Source organism: Paroedura picta, chromosome 10 (assembly GCF_049243985.1).
Source record: "Paroedura picta isolate Pp20150507F chromosome 10, Ppicta_v3.0, whole genome shotgun sequence".
NCBI lineage: Eukaryota > Metazoa > Chordata > Lepidosauria > Squamata > Gekkonidae > Paroedura > Paroedura picta.
The window spans coordinates 31689706-31708354 of NC_135378.1; the positions used below are offsets into that span (position 1 = coordinate 31689706).

Genomic DNA, 18649 nt, shown 5'->3' on the forward strand with positions numbered 1-18649 from the left:
CTGTTGCATAATCAAGTGGTAAAGCTTTGACAGATAAAGAAGAACCAGTGGGGCTCTTCCAGGGGTTAAATACCCTCCAGCACCACTACCTCAGCACTGAGCGCCCTACTGAACATTGGTCATGTTCTCTGGGTTGAGGCAAACCCCCCTCCTTGGGTTAGAAGCAAAGACTACAATTTTCTATATGCAGGGGATGTATTTATGAGGGAGAGAGTGGGAATAATTTAAACCTGCACCCTGATGAGGTACATCTGGATAATGTACCATTTTATTATTCAAAACTGCTAACTGTGTACACTGACCCTCGGACAGAAGTTGCCATACTGCCAAAATTCACTGGCCCATATTAGTATGCATGCCAGGGCAATCATAACTTACTATTGAAGACAGGTATTATTAAGGAGTTCCTTGTAACAACTAATTGCTTGTTCTTTAAAAAAAGGAATTTGTAATAAAACACCTACTGAGCGGTAGCAGAAGGCAGCAATTCCTAAGATTACTGAGTTGGATCTATTGAATCTGGTTTGCGAATGGGGAGGCGGGGTGGGACGGCTTCTTCCAGTATAAGGAGACTTGCATTGCTAGAATATACCTCTTTCATAAGAGGAAGGCTCAACCATTAGTTGAAAAGTTCTATAAGATCCATTCCATTACTTTTTAGTGGTTTAGAGAAATATCTAAAATGCCCTTTCCCAAAGCAAGTAGAAATCAGCCTTACATTCACTTGGAAGGTGATCATTGTAGAGCCATAATGGTGATATTTTCCTTCATAAATACCATTTTCGTTGTTAGAATCTACTCTTAAACTTCACTTTATTTGTGGCTAGAGATGTGCATTCCTCTTGCTGCCTGCAAGTTCTTTGACCAGGGCTGATTCTGCACTTACTTTGTTTTTTCCATTGTGAAGCCTGCTGAATTCAGATCAATTTGAACTCTGATCTTCCTCTATTCCCCCCCCCCCAATTGAAACAGAAAGTGTTCTGCACTTGATTGGGAAAGCTCAGAATAGGGAGGGGTGCCAATTGCAACGGGACTTTCTTTCTTTTCTTGAACAGGGGCAGGGAGGATTAGAGACAGCAGTGGAGATGGAAATAAGAAGCAAATCTATGCTGAGAGAAGTTACGGTTTCTGGAGCGCAGTCACTTTAAGGGAAGCCTTGGAACCGGAAACCAAGAAATCTTTGAACTGATGCCCTAGCCAACCAGGGAAGCCTGCTTTGTTCTAAGACACAGCGCAATCAGTTAATTTGAAAAAAGCAAAAATTTGCACATTTACTCATCGCAGTTTTTAAAATATCGAGGCTTATATCCAATCCAGGATATCACAGGGGAAAGGTAGGGTCACCATGAATCAATCATGAATGTTGCAGAGGGAAATTTTAAAGTGCCCAAAATCAAAATGGAAATTGAATTCAGTGTAGACTGCAGGGGATTTAGTCAATCGGAGTGGGTAAAAAGCCCCGTGCAAACTACAGCCAGGAGTGGCTTCCCTTGTCTAAATTTAGAATCAGCAGTAATCAAAACCCATGTCTGCACTCGTCACTAGAGACTGTAGTGAAGTTAAACTTCCACTAAATTAGGTCTGAGTAATAACTAAATGAAGCTAAGCAAAAAAGAAAAAAAGTTGAGGAAACATCTCATATCTCATATAGAGTTCAATATGTGTGTGAGCCAGGAAGCATACTTGACCAAAGCAAATACCATTTTTAAAGCACACCTTGATTAAGTATTGATGTATTTACTTGTAAGTATATTGCTCAATAATATAAAGGCCAAATAGGTGTGACACTGGAGATTTGGGACTATACCTGCCTGGTGTATTAAGACTGGGACTGCAGTACTTGGACAGAAGAGCAGTAGAAAAGAACAAAGGTCCAGTAACACCAAAAAGACTTTAAAAATAATAAAATTGGTGGCAGGACATGAGCTTTCATGGGGCACTGCTTACTTCTTCAGATGCAGCTAGAATGTGAGTCCATCTGTCCTATATATTGGTATGTAATTTCAGAAGCTGAATGACATTAGCAGGCAAATGATAGTAGCAGGTGAATGACAATAGCAGGGATGATTAAATGAGAGGTGATATACAGAGGGGTAGTAGGTGTGGAGAAATCAGCATTGAGATAGTAAACCTAGGTCTTAATTCAGTCCAGGAGAATGCATTGACTGGAGTTTCATTATCAATTCCATTAGGCATGGGTTTTAATGGTTAAGAGGTTTTACTGGGTTTTATGTCTGATGTAAGTCACTCAAAATAGGCCGGCTAAAAATCAGACAAACAAATGAATGTCTATTCAGTTTGGTTTAGCAAAAACAAAACAACAACAAAAAAACCCTCACCCTTTATCTGTATGTTTTTGTATTTTCTAAGCCAAATACAGATTAATGGATCTGTTTTGGCTACTGGTATAGCCAATCTGAATAAAAGCTGAATTTTTCCAGCTTTTATTTGGGGATGTTCAGCTATACCAATCAGTTTGGGCCCTGTGAGTTGTGTTATCAAGCATGTCCACCTAACTTGTAGATTTAAATGGCTTGAAACCATTGCAATAATCCATTTTGGTCCCTCATGCTTGGAAGAGGGGAAGCTTAGGGGATTAAAATACTTCACTGGCAGTCTTCAAGCAAAGGTTGTATACACACTTTTCTTGGATGCTTTAGGATGCTTAAGGCTGATCCTGCGTTGAGCAGGGGGTTGGACTAGATGGCCTGTATGGCCCCTTCCAACTCTATGATTCTATGATAATAAACTTGGGGAATTTAAATGGCTTTGAAATGGGAGGGGTGGAATCAAGCCAGTCCAGGATTGGTCAGGGCAACAGGAGTTCAGCTGCCAGCTCCATGCCTATCTCTAGTTCTGATCATTCAGTGAAACATCTGTTTTGATCCTAAAATGTATATTAGTACATAGATCTCCTTCTTGGTCTCAAGTTCTTTCCCTATGACATAGAGAAGCTCATTTCATGAGTTTTCCTCAATCCATTCCACCTCATTAGATGTGCTGGTGAGGGTGGGATAAAGCATAATGTTATGAGGATTGGAAGATGACCAAATCCTTGAGTTTTGTTTTCGCTTCAATCCTAGGCAAATCAAACCTGTTTCTGTATTCATATCTCATTTTCTGTTTCCTTGTCCAAATTTTTCTCATTAGAATTAATGCATTTTCAAAATCACTTTTGTACCAATTGTCTACAAATGGCACATAGTGTATAAATGGCATACAAGAAACTGAGAACATCTCAATGAAACCAGGCAGAATAATAAATGTCACAACAGACAAAAATAATGCAACTGTGTGCATCTCTATTGGACATGTGTGCTTTGGAATTAATCTATAGCATCTACTCATTATGTCACACCTGGAGATGGGAGAAGCTTGAGACAGGCAAACAAAATTTCACTGACTGATGACATGTTTACAACACATCTGTTTTCATGTGTGTAAATAAGAGCTACAGCTTTTGGTAAGCACAACTGGAAAATGGGTTTTTTTTAAAGAAGCAAGGACTGCAAACCCATCTATGCAGGAATTCTACCACTAGCTGAAGAACATTTTAACAGACTATCATTTTACATTGCTATTTGAGAGTCAGTGCCCGCTATTAAAAGAAAATGTCATCACAAGCGAATAATGGAATGGAACAACATCGCAAAGTACTAATTATTTGTTTGCCATACTGACATTTACCGCTTGTCTTCTGCTCTCAAAAGTGCTGAAGGGAAGCTGACAAACAAAAGTTCTGAATAGAAATATTTTATAGGCAGACTTAAAAATGCCCGAAATGCCTAGGCTTTCTCAACCAGGGTTTCATGAAATCCTGGGGTTTCTTGACAGCCCGGGAAGGGTTTCCCAAATGGATGGGAGTTAATTAATGTGTGTATGTGTACATTGCTAAACATTTATTGGCTGATATGACTATATATGGTCATGTTGACACCCCCCCCATAGCCAATGATGGGCCTGGAGGGAGGGAAGAGGAGGGGCCTCAGGTGGGTGTGGACACAGCACTATTTCTCAACCATATTTTGCATGATTTCACCACTTCTGGGGTTTCTCAAAGCCTGAAGCTTGTTTCAGAGGTTTCTCAACAGAGCTTTGGATTTATACTTTGTGATGCCAATACTGGTAGACCTCTGTATATTGGATACTATAGAACTATTTGGAGAGTGAACCATATATATCCATATCACCATAGAATTAAGTTTATAAGAATTAATTTAAAGAGGATTGATTAAAGTTAGAGTATCTTATATCACTGACAAAGATACAATGGCTTTGCCCCTAGTTATATTACATATGTAGTTTAGTTCTTTCCATTTCATAGCCTGAAGAAATGTGCATTCACACACAAGCTCACACCTTGATGGCCTTAAAGATGCCATTGGATTCAACCCCACAAATTATAAGTCTGGTCTAATTTGCACTGGGTTTATGAATCTCAATCAGCTCAGTTTAAAAAACGCAATCTGTACCTGATTCTGGTCTCCCATCTATTCTCTGTTGTCATTCCCTTTAATTTTTCATCTGCAACATCCAGATCAACTCTGGTGTCACACCACTTATTCCTTGGGATATCCAAGAAATGGCCCAAGCTAGATGTAATTTCACCAGATCTCAGAAGCTAAGTAGGGTCAGTCCTGACTAGTGTTTGGATAGGAGATTTTCCAGGAATGCCACGGTTGTGAAGCTGAAGCAAGCACTGGCAAAACCTCCTTTGAATGTCTCTTGGCTTCAAAACCCTACACAAGTCAACTGTGACTTGATGGTTAAAAAAGCCACTTTGGGATCCTTCTTGGGAAGAAAAGAAAGGTATAAATACCTAACAAAAAGGGTTGTTTCATCTCTCTGTCCACAGCAATATTAATTTTTGGTCTTGTGCTTGCAGGAGTCAACTACTTGATCTGAATCAGATTCAAAGACTTCATCTTTGATTTTTTTTGAAGCAAATTCATTTCAATGGTGTATTCATTTCTTCTCAGAAACAATGAATATCTTGACCCGATGCAGATGAGTCATAGTGCTGCTTTAATTTAATCTCATTTCTTCTGTAATATACTTTATCTTTCCTCTGTTTGGAAGAGTACCTTGATATTGAAAATATTTTTGTGTATCCAACAATCTCATATTTTATATATAAAAAAGTTCAGCACATGCCCTTTGCTTGAGCATTCATTTCCTGTTTTTTCACACATCAGATGACAGGCAGGGACACCAGACCTTGTGGCAAAATCTCTGTAATTTGCAAAATGAAAATAATTAGCAGTTCCTTCTCTCCTAGCTGGACATGATTCATTTCTCTACATGGAGAAGCAAATGGTATATTTTCCACTTGCCTGTTCAATATGCTTTGAAATTCCCAAATCAAGCGCACCCATTTTTTCCTTTCTTTCAAATGGAACCATGAGAGATATTCTTTGTTGTAGGCCTATTAGCATTACAGAATAAAAGAAGTCCTGAGTCTCTGAACTGCGGACAGCCATAAATATCCCTACCTTACAAATGGAGAAGAAGAGAATGGTGGAATCAACTTTTGGTTCCCATTGAGAAGGCAGATTATAAATAAACCCCAACAAAGATTGCTTGCTTTCTTGTTTGTCTGTTTATTTATATCCCACCACTCTCAGCAAGCTCACTCATGGAGGGTTACATGTAAAACCTCATTTTATAATAACATAAAAACCAGTCCCCCATACAATTAAATCCTTAATCCAGCAGCAGGTCAATCTCCAGAATCCTCCTCCCCCGAAACTCCGTAGTGCTCAACCTAAGTGGCAGCGAGGCAGATCATTCATTCATTCATTCATTCATTTTTAGATTTCTATACTGCCGTGAGGCTACGGCGGTTTACACATACAATTCTAAAACAATAAAACCCCAATAAAATCCCCATTAAAATAACAATCACACACTAACCAACTATGCATGTAGAAACTGATATTGAGAGAGTGGCTGGTGCACGCCTTGCAAAGCACCTGGGTTGGGTCCGTGATCTCCACCATATATAGCAGTCAGATGTGAGCACCTTTGAGGCCCACAAAGATTTATTCAAGGTTTGAGCTTTTGAGTGCAAGCACTCTTTGTCAGACTATGATGGTCAGTTCATAGTCAAGTTGGGTCAGGACTACTTCAGCCATTTGCCCAACCTGAAACCGTCCAGGGAGGGGCTTTTGGGCCCATTAGAGAAATCCATTTGAAACGCAGGAAACAAAACGTGAGCTTCCTCAATGGACAAGACTGTAGCCAGAAATTTTTTTTGGGGGGGGGGGAAGAAATGGCTATATGTATGATCAGCCATCACGGTAATGACTGGGGAAGGCACTAGCAAGGCCACCCTGTATTGAGTCTGCCATGAAAACGCTGGAGGGCATCACCCCAAGGGTCAGACATGACTTGGTGCTTGCACAGGGGATACCTTTACCTTAATATGATTTTATACCCTCTCCTTGCAGGCTTTTTTTTTAAGTAGAATTCTTCAGCTCTGCTAACTGCTAATTCTGTTCTGGTCAATTGCCTACAGAATTCACATTTGGAAAATTTATGACAGGGACTTGTTTTTTTTACCTCAGTTCCTTCCTTTTTCACACAGAGGATTTACTCTTGAAAGACTGGTGACAGATTTCACACCAACCCTGAGTGCTGATTAGGAGGGGGGGGGAGGCATAGCAAATGATTGATGGGGCCTGCCCCCCTTTTTGCCACCATGGCTATGGGCCTGCCAATGGGACACCTAGCACCCCCTGGCCATCAATGAAGTCTGCAAGTCTGCATATTTTAGGATAAATTGGAGTCAGCTACATGACATCTTTCTGCATTTCAGCCTAACATATGAGTCACCTGTATGGCAGGAGAGGGGAGTGTCATCTCGTATTAGTTGAACTTACAGGAAGAGAAGCAGTAGCTGTCATGACGCTCACCGCTGGATTGCCTTTGTTGCAAGGAAGAGGCACCAACTATGAGGAGGGCAGCCCAGTGAACTGGCAGCATCTCTCTTTTTGTGAGGATGAGAGTAAAATATCTGAGCCGCTGCCATTGTAAGGAGCCAGCCGGAGGACGAGCGGTTCAGGCGTTAGCAGAGCACTTTCCTCATCTTCCTCCTCCTCGTCAGTGACTTCTTATGAGGACAGTGGCTGCACTTTTGGGAAGAAGGGGCAGGGATGGACCACAAGGAGAAGCAGTCCAAGAAGAAGAAGATGAGCTGGATTTTTTAATACCATGCTTTACATTACTTGAAGGAGTCTAAAGTGACTTACAATAGTCTTCCCTTTCCTCTCCCCACAACAGGTATGAGGTAGGTGAGGCCGAAAGAGCCCTGCTTGGTCAGAGTCGCACTATGTGACAAGCCCAAGGTCACCCAGCCGGCTGCATTTGGAGAAGCGAGGAATTAAACTTGGCTGGCCAGGTTAGAAGCTGCCACTCTTAACCACTACATCATGCTGGGAGACAAAAATTCCAGATTCCACCCTCCCCCTCCATTTCTTATGCTGTCAAATCAAATCTGACCTGAGGCAAACCCATAGGATTTTCCACACAGGAGACTCTCAGAGGTGGTTGGCCATTGCATTCTTCTGCATAGAACCCCTGGCCTCCCTTAGTGCTCTCCCACCCAAATACCAGCCAGAGGTAACCTTGCTCAGCTTCCCAGATTTGAGGACATCAGGGTGTAGTCTGCATGGGGCTTTTTACCCACTCCCAGTTCGAATGAGTCCCTGCAGTCTACACTGAATTTGATTTCCATTTTAATTTTGGGTGCTTTTAATTTTCCATCTGCAACATGCATGATTGATTCATGATGACCCTACCTTCCCCCCATGATATCCTGGAGTGGATATAAACCTCTATATTTGAAAAAATGACATCAGGATGCTTTGTGTTTTTTGCAAATTAACTTTCTTCTCTTCCTGGTAGCAAAGCAGTCTTCCCTGGCCAGGGCGTCAGTTCAAACTTCCCGGTTGCAAGGCTTGTCTTCTCACAGCAGAGATTTGCCTCTTGTTATTTCCCTCTCCTCTGCTGTCTCCAATCCTTCCCCCCCCCCCCGCCCTGTTCAAGAAAAGAGACTCCTGCACTTGGCTCCCCTCCCCATTCTGAGCTTTTCCAATCCAAGTGCAGAACGCTTTCTGTTTCTATTGGTGTGTGGAGGCAGGGGATAGAGGAAGACCGGGGTTCAAATTGATCTGAATTCAGAAGGATCCACAACGGAAAAAACAAAGTAAGTGCAGAATCAGCCCAGGTTACTCTGGGCTTATCCACATCATGGCTTTTTTTCTGTGTAGGTTTCTTCAGAAGAAACAGCTATGATCTTTTCCCGCCACACAAACATACAAACAAAATAAAAACATGGAGCAGATGTTTTTTCAGGGAGAAATAACTACAAACCGAAAAGCGAGCCCATTCTCTTCTGCCTTTTAATGGTTATTTATGTACCTTCTAACACAGAGTTGTATTCTGTTTTCCAGCAACAGTTGGCCAAGAATATAAAATTTGGCCAACCCCCACAAATGACAGTTTCAGTGAAGACGTTCGGGGAGTCGAACGCTAGCATAGAAGCGGACGTGTTACTGAGCAGCCCCATGGAGACTGAGACGCAGCAGGACTTGGGCCTTTCGGAGAGCTGCAATAAAGTAAGCACTTAAATCAAACATATTCGCTGTGGAGCTGGAACAGCCGAGTTCACTGAAGCATGGCCGCTGTGTCCGCTGAAATAGAGCAGCGCTCACTGAGGTATTTTATAGGTGGTTTTAATAACCCTTGGTATCTGGATGCCTAATATAATTTATATGTGTAGGGAACTCAGTGGAGAAAGTGGATGGAAGTCCCTGCCTGCTGGTCCACTTGGGGGCAGCCAGCAGTTGTAATGAGAAGGAAGTCTGAGGATGCTGTGCGGGGAGTGGGGGGGGGGAGGGCTTTGCTGAGTTCAAATCCTGTTAATTCACAAACATATGACTCTGCCTGATATTGAGCTGCACTGTTGACCTTTCAAGGTCAGTACTGTCTCCTGGAATGGGCAGCGGTTCTGCAGGGTCTCGGGTTAAGCAGTGATCTTTCGCATTACTTCACTAATCCTTTTACATGGAGAACCCAGGCGTTGAACCAAAGCCAGTTGAGCCATGTAGCACACGTAGCATGTGCACTACCAGGGCCCCATGTGGTGCCCTCTTCCCCCACCATGGATCAGCCTCTCTCCTCCCCCCCTCTTCCCTCTTTAAGGACACTGGGAGTCCACTGTGGGAGCCCCTCCATCTCCAGTCTGGCCACAATTATACTCTGCTAGGGCTCTGAAAATCCTTAAACCATTCCTGGGTAGAATTGGAGACCTTCTGTATGCTGAGCAGATACTGTACCCTTGAGCTGCAGCCCTCCACCCCTGGATAGTTGCTCTTGCTTTGGGGATTATGCAAGTCATGGAATTTAGCTGAAGAGCTCCAGTGCGGGGCCAGTTTAAAGATATCTAAGCACTTTGCAATTGGATCTGTGTGAAATGGGAAAATCCACTTGCAAACGGTCACTGAAGTGGATTGAAACTAAGGTGCCTTATAATTTTCTTATACATGAAACAAAGCAAGCAATATGTTTCACAGCCATTGGTTCATCTACAGAATCTGTTGTTTTCTCTGTGTTGCATCAATTTGCATTAATGCATCTTCCTTGTGTCTCAAGGCTAAAGTTCATGCAGTATCTTTCACCTGTGTTGCATCTCAGACTATGTACTGATGTTGCAGTTACATAGATCCTTAGATCATCATTATGATGAAAGGTCTTCCAGACAGACTCCAAAACACTGGCTCTTCCTTTTAAGACCATAAATGACTTGGGGCCAGGGCACCCAAAGGACCATCTTAGGGTGGCCAGCTCTGGGTTGGGAAATACCTGGAGATTTGGGAGGTGGAAACTCAGCAGGGCATAATGCCATGAAGCCCACCCTCCAAAGCAGCCATTTTTTTTTTCAGGGGAACTGAGCTTGGTCATTTGGACTCAGCTCTAAAAGAGGGAGGTCTTCAGGTCCTACTTGGAGATTGACAACCCTAAACCCCTTCCTTGTGGAATGGCCAGTCCAAGGGTTCAGGTCACCTTCCTAAGCTCTGCCCTCTGTGCCCTTTGCCTTCAGAGGTGAGCTCAGCATCTTTCAGAGGCAGGACTTCTTTCTGTGGTCACGCCTTACCTTTGGAATGCTCTTCCCAAGAAGGTCTCTTAGAAGCCTCTTGCGGGCTTCTAAGCACTCTCAAGCACCCAGGAATCAGATGGCTCTCATCTGTCTGGATTTTAATCAAAAAGCAAGAGGCATTTGCCCAGCTAATTCCATTTTGCACCCCTCCCTCCTTTGGCACCCTGGGTTAAGTCAGATGCACCCTCTCAACTCACTCACCACAGGCCCATTCGTTTGGGAATGTTTTGCATTTTGACAATACCTTTTCTCCTGTCAATGGCATAGGAGGCTGCTGAAATTGATTTGAGAAAAGCACAGAAATGTCTGTCTGTGCTGGTCTCATCATCGATGTAAGGAGACAGAGAGGAGGTGCTGCTTCCCCAGAGAGACATTGTGGATATTACTCTCCTCTGAGAGAATTAGAGCTGAATGAGCCCTAATTTCTCAGGCCACTATGTTGGCTCCTCCACACATTTATTTGAGCTAATGTGTGCGCCCTTGTGTGAAGAACTCAAGGGCATCTCATTGCAAAGAGGGTTTAAAAAAATTATACAGACTGGGAATTAATGCATGCAGGCAGACTTGAACACATTTTCTTTCAAGGACCCAGATGCAAACACTAAAAAACTATGAGTCAGACTGGTTCTTAAAAAGAAAAGCAAAAGAAAAAGAAAGAAACGACTGTCTTCTGAGATTGAGAATTAATCTGTCAGTCTTTCCCCCCCCTTTTTTAAAATTAATTTTCAATCAAAGGCAGAAATACTGGGGTGGGGGGAGAATTTACCAGTTTCAGCCCCTTGGAAGTTCCATGCAACTATAAATTATGGAAATTACTCCTGACATCCTGAGCAGGACTATTCAGAATCTGACTCAAATTGATATAGATGGGTTTACTCACAGGGAAGTATTCTTAGGCTACGCTGTAAAACTCGCTTGTCAATGCATCTTGCCAGCATTTATTCTTATTCAGATGGGAGGGCTCATACAGGGAGAGATGTGTAATCCTTTAGCTCTTTAATGGTTTGCCCTTCCTTGTTAATATTGAAAAGAGAATAAAAAAATAGTTAAAAGTCGGTGGTGCCTTCTAGAGCTCATGATACTCTATGTGGAGTTGTTTTTGTTTGTTGAAACTGTGCTGTCATTAGGGGGATAAACCCTTGCTCCTTTGATGCCATGGTCCCAGTCCAAGTGGTTGCTGCTGCAAATGCTCATGCATTTTCCTTGCCTCATCAGTAATACTTATAGTGCCATATGTTGTTACAATAATGAACTAATTCCTAGCTGTCATCTAAAAATGTGAACCTCCAGCCCTTTGGGTTGCAGCATGATAAGGAAAAATATACAGCCAGCACCTTTTCCTTTACAACTACATAGTGAAAAAGGCTAGAGACTTTAAAAAAGGAAGCTTGGAACTAGTACGTTCTTGCATTGTTCTAATTGGGCCAAAAGCATTTCCAGAATTCTGATCTGGAAATAGCATGGGTGTGGACACATCATAGCCAAGGACTTCTCTGGCTCACAACTACCATAGCAATGTGATGGCTAGATTGCTGAATTCTTGCTGTGCCAGAGGTCTCAGAACAGGCCCAGGCTGTATTTTCTGTAACATAAAAGGAGTGGAGTAGAACAGATCCATTCTGGAACTCTGGAACATTCTAGTGCAGAAGGAAGAGATTCATCTTAACTCAGTGAATCATGAAGCCTTGTGTAGATTTTTGTCTCATAGTCTTTGTTATTTAATTTGGCAGAAAAACATCTGAAGTAGAAGTATTTTTCAAATGGAGCTTCATTCATGTATACATCTGAAAGACTAATTACTGAGAATTCATGGAAATGAATCACTGTTCTGTCAATGAAACAAAAAATAACCATATAAAATATATACCATCTTTCATTTTTGGAAAGGCCTTTGGGGAGGGGGGGTTGCATTCAGCCAGTCATTCTTTCAAAGGTGTGAATTGCCTACTATTCATCACATTCAATGCGGCATGTGCTGAAATCCTGAATGAGTTGCTGAACTAGATACAACACCTAATAGAGGCAAATTTCTGAATAGAGAGAACTGAAAAGTTGTTGCATCTCAATGGAGATGTTTTCTTTGACTTACACTATTTATAACCCACGAAACATCAGAGGACTTTACCGCCTCCCCCCCCCCATTGAAGTTTTATCCTTCTTGTGAGATTAAAACATTCAGATCCATTCTGTGTTCATTGAGAAAGGCCCGACAGATCTGCCCTGTTTACAGTGCACTTAATTGGGTCATAAGAAACCTGAATGCTGCTCTGAGTTGTGTCACTGGATTGCTCATGAAAGGTGGGGAAAGAAAAAAGGCAAACTGTTTATCCCTTGATCCTGTCATTGACTAAAATGTAAAAAATCTTTGATGCTTCTTTGATGTGATGAGGGGCTTCCTGAATCAGGCAGCCAGAGTTGTGATAGTTCCTCACAAAGAAGTCCTCGAAAAAGCTAAGGAAATCAGGAGGCTGACAAATCAATTCTTATGTGCTCAATAAGTCTCTCAAAAGTTTATTCCAATGTGCAGAGTAACCATTTTTGGAACGGGCTCCTAGGAAATACAACCCCATGGGCAGATGCCTATGTGATATCTTAAAATTTGATTTATATTAAGCCTTCTTCAAACTGAGAACATATATAGAGGAGTAATCGCTGAAGAAATATTAGGAAAACGGGTTTTGACTACTAAACGGGTTTGACTACCAAAACTGGTTACTCTACACCAGGGGTAGTCAAACTGCGGCCCTCCAGATGTCCGTGGACTACAATTCCCAGGAGCCCATGCCAGCGCTGGCAGGGGCTCCTGGGAAATGTAGTCCACGGACATCTGGAGGGCCGCAGTTTGACTACCCCTGCTCTACACACTGGGATAAACTTTTGAGATACCTATTGAGCACATAAGAATTGATTTGTCAGCCTTCTGATTTCGTTTGCTTTTTTGGGGAGTTGTGATAGAGGCAAATGTTGTCTTCCTTTCTAGCTGAGTGGCACCCCGGATTCGTTAAGCCCATCGAGTTTGTGTGGAGCAGGGCATGAAGCGGAAGAGAAGGTAACTGCACTTGTTTCGAAGGACTGCTTAACATATTGTCTTTTGAGCTGAACACCTGGGTTTTTAAACAAAAATTATACCTAAAAGCTTTTCCACATCATGTTTTTGTTCCCTGATACATTATCATTTGCTGGTTGCTGCTCTCCTGGGCTCCCACCCCCTCACCTCACCCTGAATTTTCTGACTAGTTTTCTTCAGACTGTTTTTTGGAGGTCAGGAAAGGAAAAAAAAAACACCAGAATAACTCAAAGAAAAAATGGGGTGTGCAACATTCTGGCAACGGTATTGTGTGAGAGAGGTGAAAAGCTAATGATGCCGAAAAGCACCATGAGGCTCAAACGATCTGTAGCAGCAGGAGAGCCAGATCTTGAAACCCAAATAGAAAACTGCCGGGTGGGGAATCTGCTCTTAAGAGCAAGAGGTTCTGTGTGGGTGGAGAATGCTGGAGTCTTCCACTGGCTAAGGTTTAACTCCCTGAATGTTTGTAGCCTGACCTTCCTTCTCCCAGATGTGAAAAACAGCTGGAAAACAGCTGCAGAGAGGGAAATGGCTCACAGAGGGAAGGGTCTACCCATTGGGGCTTTGCTCCCTATGCCCTTGAAATGGGTCCTCCGTTACCAGCTTGATAATAATAATAATAATACATTTTTATTTTTAGCCCACTCTTTGAAAATGCTCAGGGTGGGTAACAACAGTAAAGATCCACATACAGTTTTTTTTAAAATTTTAAAGAATTAAATTAGACAAATGACCCCCTCTAAAATTCCCAGACAGGGGAGTCCTCTATCAAGGAGCTGGTCTTACGGCTTCTCCTCTTCCTCCTAGTCCTGAGGCCAGCTGTTTCAGTGGATGTTATTGTGGGCCTCAACCATAAGCCCTGTGGAGCAGCTCTGTCTTACAGGCTCTGCAGAATTGATTAAGGTTCTGCAGGGCCTTGATCTTTCCCAGGAGCCTTTCCACTAGGCTGGGGCCAGGGCTGAAAAGGCCCCGGTCAAGGACAATTTCATCTCCTTTAGGCTGAGGACCCTGATATGTCACAGGGGTTGCTCTCAGGGATTGCTCTCATGGATCTGCCTCCATTGCATGTAGCTTGAACCTAATAAAACAGGAGCTTGGGGAAATGGGAATGTGCTGATTCATTTTCACGTCAAAAGCTTTGTTTGCTTTATGTTATTACAAATGTTTATTTCTATAATGTTTGTTTTCAACAGAAAATGAGTTTCTGGTTGATTTCAGTGAGGGGAAACTGGAGCAAGGATTGCGCTGAAGGCATTCTGGTCCTTTCTCTAGCTGGGTCAGCACACTCCTGCCTACCTGGTACTTACTAGCTCCAGCAATAGCAGTCTAGGCCAGGAGGGCTTGAACTGGCAGCCAAGGACAGGGGAATATGGACAGTGGTCCCACAAGCAGTGAAGAGGCAGGACAGTTGAAGGCTGATGTCCATCGGGTGTGGCCTTCTCCCACTGCTGTGGTACTAGGAGGAGAAAACCGGCATTTGATGAAGTTCTCTCATCCATGCATCTCATAAAGGCACAGACATTTTGTGAGGGTTTGCATCTGGCAACCTTAAAGGGAGGGCAGTGGAAGCCAAGAAGCAAAGGGGCTGATGAATTTAACTACCCAGCTGCATCTTGAGCTACAGGTGATTTGAAAAGTTGGCACAGAAATACAATACTCCATATGTTGATGAAAATAGAGCGTTATTTGATTCTGCTCACATCTCTGCATTGTTAATTATGAGCCTTTAATCTTGTTGGCGTTTTGGCTGGTTTCGTCAAAGCCTCTGAAGAGCCAGTTGAACACCACCAAACACGTCAGAGACAAAAGGCAGCTTGCAACTCTAGATTAATTAGCAAAGTGAAAAAAAATTCTCTTCCTGGAAGCTTGCATTTCTGACCTCTCTCAATGAAACTAGTTTTTAAATCAATTTTAAAGCATGCCCATTGAGTCCAGCTCTGGGTCATCCAAGAGTTAAACCTTATGCATGCCAGGAATATATTTCCCAGTGTACAATGACCTTTCTTTTTCAGTAGTGATCAGGATGTTGATATATATAGCTGCTCAGAAAGGACTGATCTAGAAATTAATTTGCTGCTGTTGTCCAAAGGAAGGGACAGAGGAATGGAAAGGACGCAGGGGCTGTCTGCTGTCTTCTGCATTAACCGAAATGTCAATTTATGGGTGCAGTACTGAAAATTATGACAGTGACACCAGTGAATGGGGCTAGAAAGAAAGCCCTCCTGCAACCCGATCCTCTTTCCCATGGCTGTGTGTGAGAGAGAGAGACTGTGTTTTCCTTTTACTGCTGCACTCATGAAGCAATGCACCTACTTGAACTTCTTGACCAGTGGAATGTGAACCGGGGTGCAGGTGGTAGTTCTGACAACTCGTGACCAAGCTGCCTGGCTAGGACATTTCTGCAGAGGGTCTTCCACTGGCCTGGATTCAGCTTTCAGTATTAGAGCAGAGATATGGGAAGTGTAACTCAGCTTTAGCTCTGCTCAAGGATTGCATGTGCCACTGTGTGAACGGCAAAATCTGTGCACTGTTTCCAAAGGGGATGGAGCAACGTCCCTGTGATCTGCCCAAGACTGCTTGAGCTTTTGAAAGCACTCCTGTCCTACACTTAAGAATGCTCTATAGCAGGGGTAGTCAGCCTGTGGTCCTCCAGATGTTCATGGACTACAATTCCCATGAGCCCCTGCCAGAAATGCTGGCAGGGGCTCATGAGAGTTGTAGTCCATGGACATCGGAGGACCACAGGTTGACTGCCCCAGCTCTATAGGCATTTGCAAGTGCACACACACTCAGGTGTTGTTCTCCTTCTTTCCAATTCCAAATCCTTTCCAGAGCAAGGACTAACTTGCCATGGCAGATGGCTCCTTGAACAGAAGACAGGTTATGAAGGCCGACTGCCTATCTTGCCTGCAAATGACTCATCCTCCGTGGTATTTCCTGCTAGGAATGGTGGAAACTGTCAGTTTCTTAGATTCCCCAAATCAATTGGAAGGTTGAAAAATACTGCATACAGGAAATCATGCTAGGAAAGTTTGGAAAGATATTTTTTTTTCTACTGAAAGGGCCGCCATGGAATTAAACTTCTGATGTTCCTATTCATTCCTGAGGCACTGCTGGATGCATAATTAGTTGTGCTTAAAATGTGTGGATTCAGATGTTGGGCTCAATTTGCTCCCTTGTGTGAAACGTACAGGTCACTCCAGCCAAGTCATCTCGGCCAAAAAGACACCACTCTCCTTCTGGCACGATTGAGACGGTCAATCTGGATGCGATCCCTCCGGCGATTGCCCGGCTGGACAACAGCGCAGCAAAGCACAAACTTTCTGTTAAGCCAAAAAACCAGAGGGTGTCAAAAAAGCACAGAACGTTACTGAAGGTACTGAACTGTCATTTGTGCGTGTGTCAAATGCCTAGGGCAGGCTTTTGACACTTACCTAGCAATGCTTTATTTCTTATTCATCTCTACACTTAACCAATTAATAGAATCCATGGCCACAAGATGTTAGAATAGCCACTAATCCAGCCTTGAAAATAAGTCTACAAGCCTTACTACCCGACTCTCTTCGTTAAAAATAACCTGCTTATCTACAATTAGCGGTGTTAGTTATTTGTGGTCTGATGTGGAGAGCCAGCATGGTGTAGTGCAGGGATAGTCAACCTGTGATCCTCCAGATGTCCATGGACTAGACTACCCCTGGTGTAGTGGTTAAGAATGGTGGCTTCTGATCTGGCGGCCCGGGTTTGACTCCCCACTCTTGCTCCACATGCAACCAGCTGGATGACTGTGGGGTAGTCACAGTCCTGATAGTACTGTTCTCACAGAGCAGTCCTGTCAGAGCTCTCTCAGCCCCACCTCTCTCACAGGGTGTGGGGAGAGGAAGGGAAGGCGATTGCAAGCCACTTTGATACTCCCTTGGGTAGTTAAGTGGGGCATAAAAAGAAACTCTTCTTCTTTTGAAGGGGAGAGGGAGTCCTGGTCTGATCACGTGAAGGAAAATTCATAGGGGATTGGCTACTATTTGCATGCGTGTAGTGTCTAATTTAATTAAAGTCTGTCAGTAGTCATGAGTGATCATAAAGAACATAAGCAATTGTTTTGTATATAAGAAAGGAATAGATAAGAAAGGAAGGTATGTGTTTAGATGGAGGATGCCTTTGATTTCTAGTTGCTGGGGTCATCTGTTGGATCACTGTCTGAACCTGCTTGCGGCCCGGAGGGGCCGGGAGGGGGAGCCGCAGCCGCCGGCATGGCGGCGGCGCAAACGCGCATGTGCGGACTGCCACGCACGTGCGTTTCCGCCCCTGCCGGGTGCAAACGCACGTGCGCAGCAGTCCGCACATGCGCTGGGGCTGCCGCATGTGCGCGGGCCCCCGGGCCGCCCTCTCCCTGGACTCCGGAGCAGCGGTCTGCAGCGGGAGCAAGCTTGCGGACCGCTGGTCCAAAGGACCTTCAGGTCACATACCAATTGGTATGAATTCATCTTAGAAATGCCCTGGCATGTTTTGAATCACATCCTGGGAAAGCCTTTGCAATGTAGCCAGTCACCAGAACTGTCAGTAACCATGTCAAGGAAAAACACTTCTTCTTCAGCACATAAGAACAGGCCTTGGCTTCTGTCTTTGAAACAAAGCTGACCACATTCCAACCCCAGCCCCGCCACTATACATCTGGAATTTCTGCTTCACTGTAGCCAGCCTCTATGCTAATGTGCTATATGCAGTCCACTGACTCTTGCATTATTGACAAAATGCCTGTCCAGTATTTCTCATTGCAATTTATTGATTTGTTGAAATGTTTATAATCCTTGAAAGGGGAGGAAGGATGAAGCTGGGCAACTGGGCAAAATAAACAATCCATTACAGACCAATTTTACGATAAAACAAACATTGATATCATTGCGCAACCCACAATCAAGACTTTGCTGCCATTAATGAAACAAATACTGTCCTAAACAAAACCACTTTACATGTTTTTCTAAATGCAAGTTGATTGAGGTGAAACAAATCTTTATTTTAGCAATAGCATCAACATAGTCTGATTGCTGGAATTTCCTCTAGCCTGCTTGTGATATGTGAGCAAAGGAAAAACAGCATGTAAAGAAAATGAGTGACTTGCAGACAAAGGAAGTTCTCAAATTAATATAAATCTCTGGGAAAGATAAAATTCCTGGCTTTCGCAATGTGTGTTTTGTTTTATTAATGCAAGAGAAAGTGTGCGTTTCATCTCACAAATATATATTAAAAGAGGTTGCAGTTGATTTTCTGATGTATTGAGCTCATTGTTAGAAGAATGGGTTCAGTAGTAGCAGAGCCTTTGCTGCCTTTTCAGCTGCAGGTGCAACTTCACAAGTATACCTGTGAGCTTAGAAGAAGCCGAAGAGAAATGTTCCCTGGAAAGTACAGCTGTAAATCCTCAATGTCCC

At 43.2% G+C, this 18649-nt stretch overlaps 1 protein-coding gene across 6 annotated transcripts in view; it reads left to right on the forward strand.

The window, feature by feature from the left end:
- The window catches only part of CRACD (capping protein inhibiting regulator of actin dynamics), a 152282-nt gene that overhangs the window by 115495 nt on the left and 18138 nt on the right, over positions 1-18649 (forward strand). For 5 of the 6 annotated variants that reach the window (XM_077302036.1, XM_077302033.1, XM_077302034.1 and 2 more), the window contains 3 exons: positions 8454-8618; positions 13140-13208; positions 16420-16602. In XM_077302036.1, coding sequence (XP_077158151.1) covers positions 8496-8618; positions 13140-13208; positions 16420-16602 — 375 coding nt within the window. In that variant the 5' untranslated portion in view covers positions 8454-8495. The remainder of the gene's footprint in view (positions 1-8453; positions 8619-13139; positions 13209-16419; positions 16603-18649) is intronic. The other variant, XM_077302032.1, reaches the window with a different exon arrangement.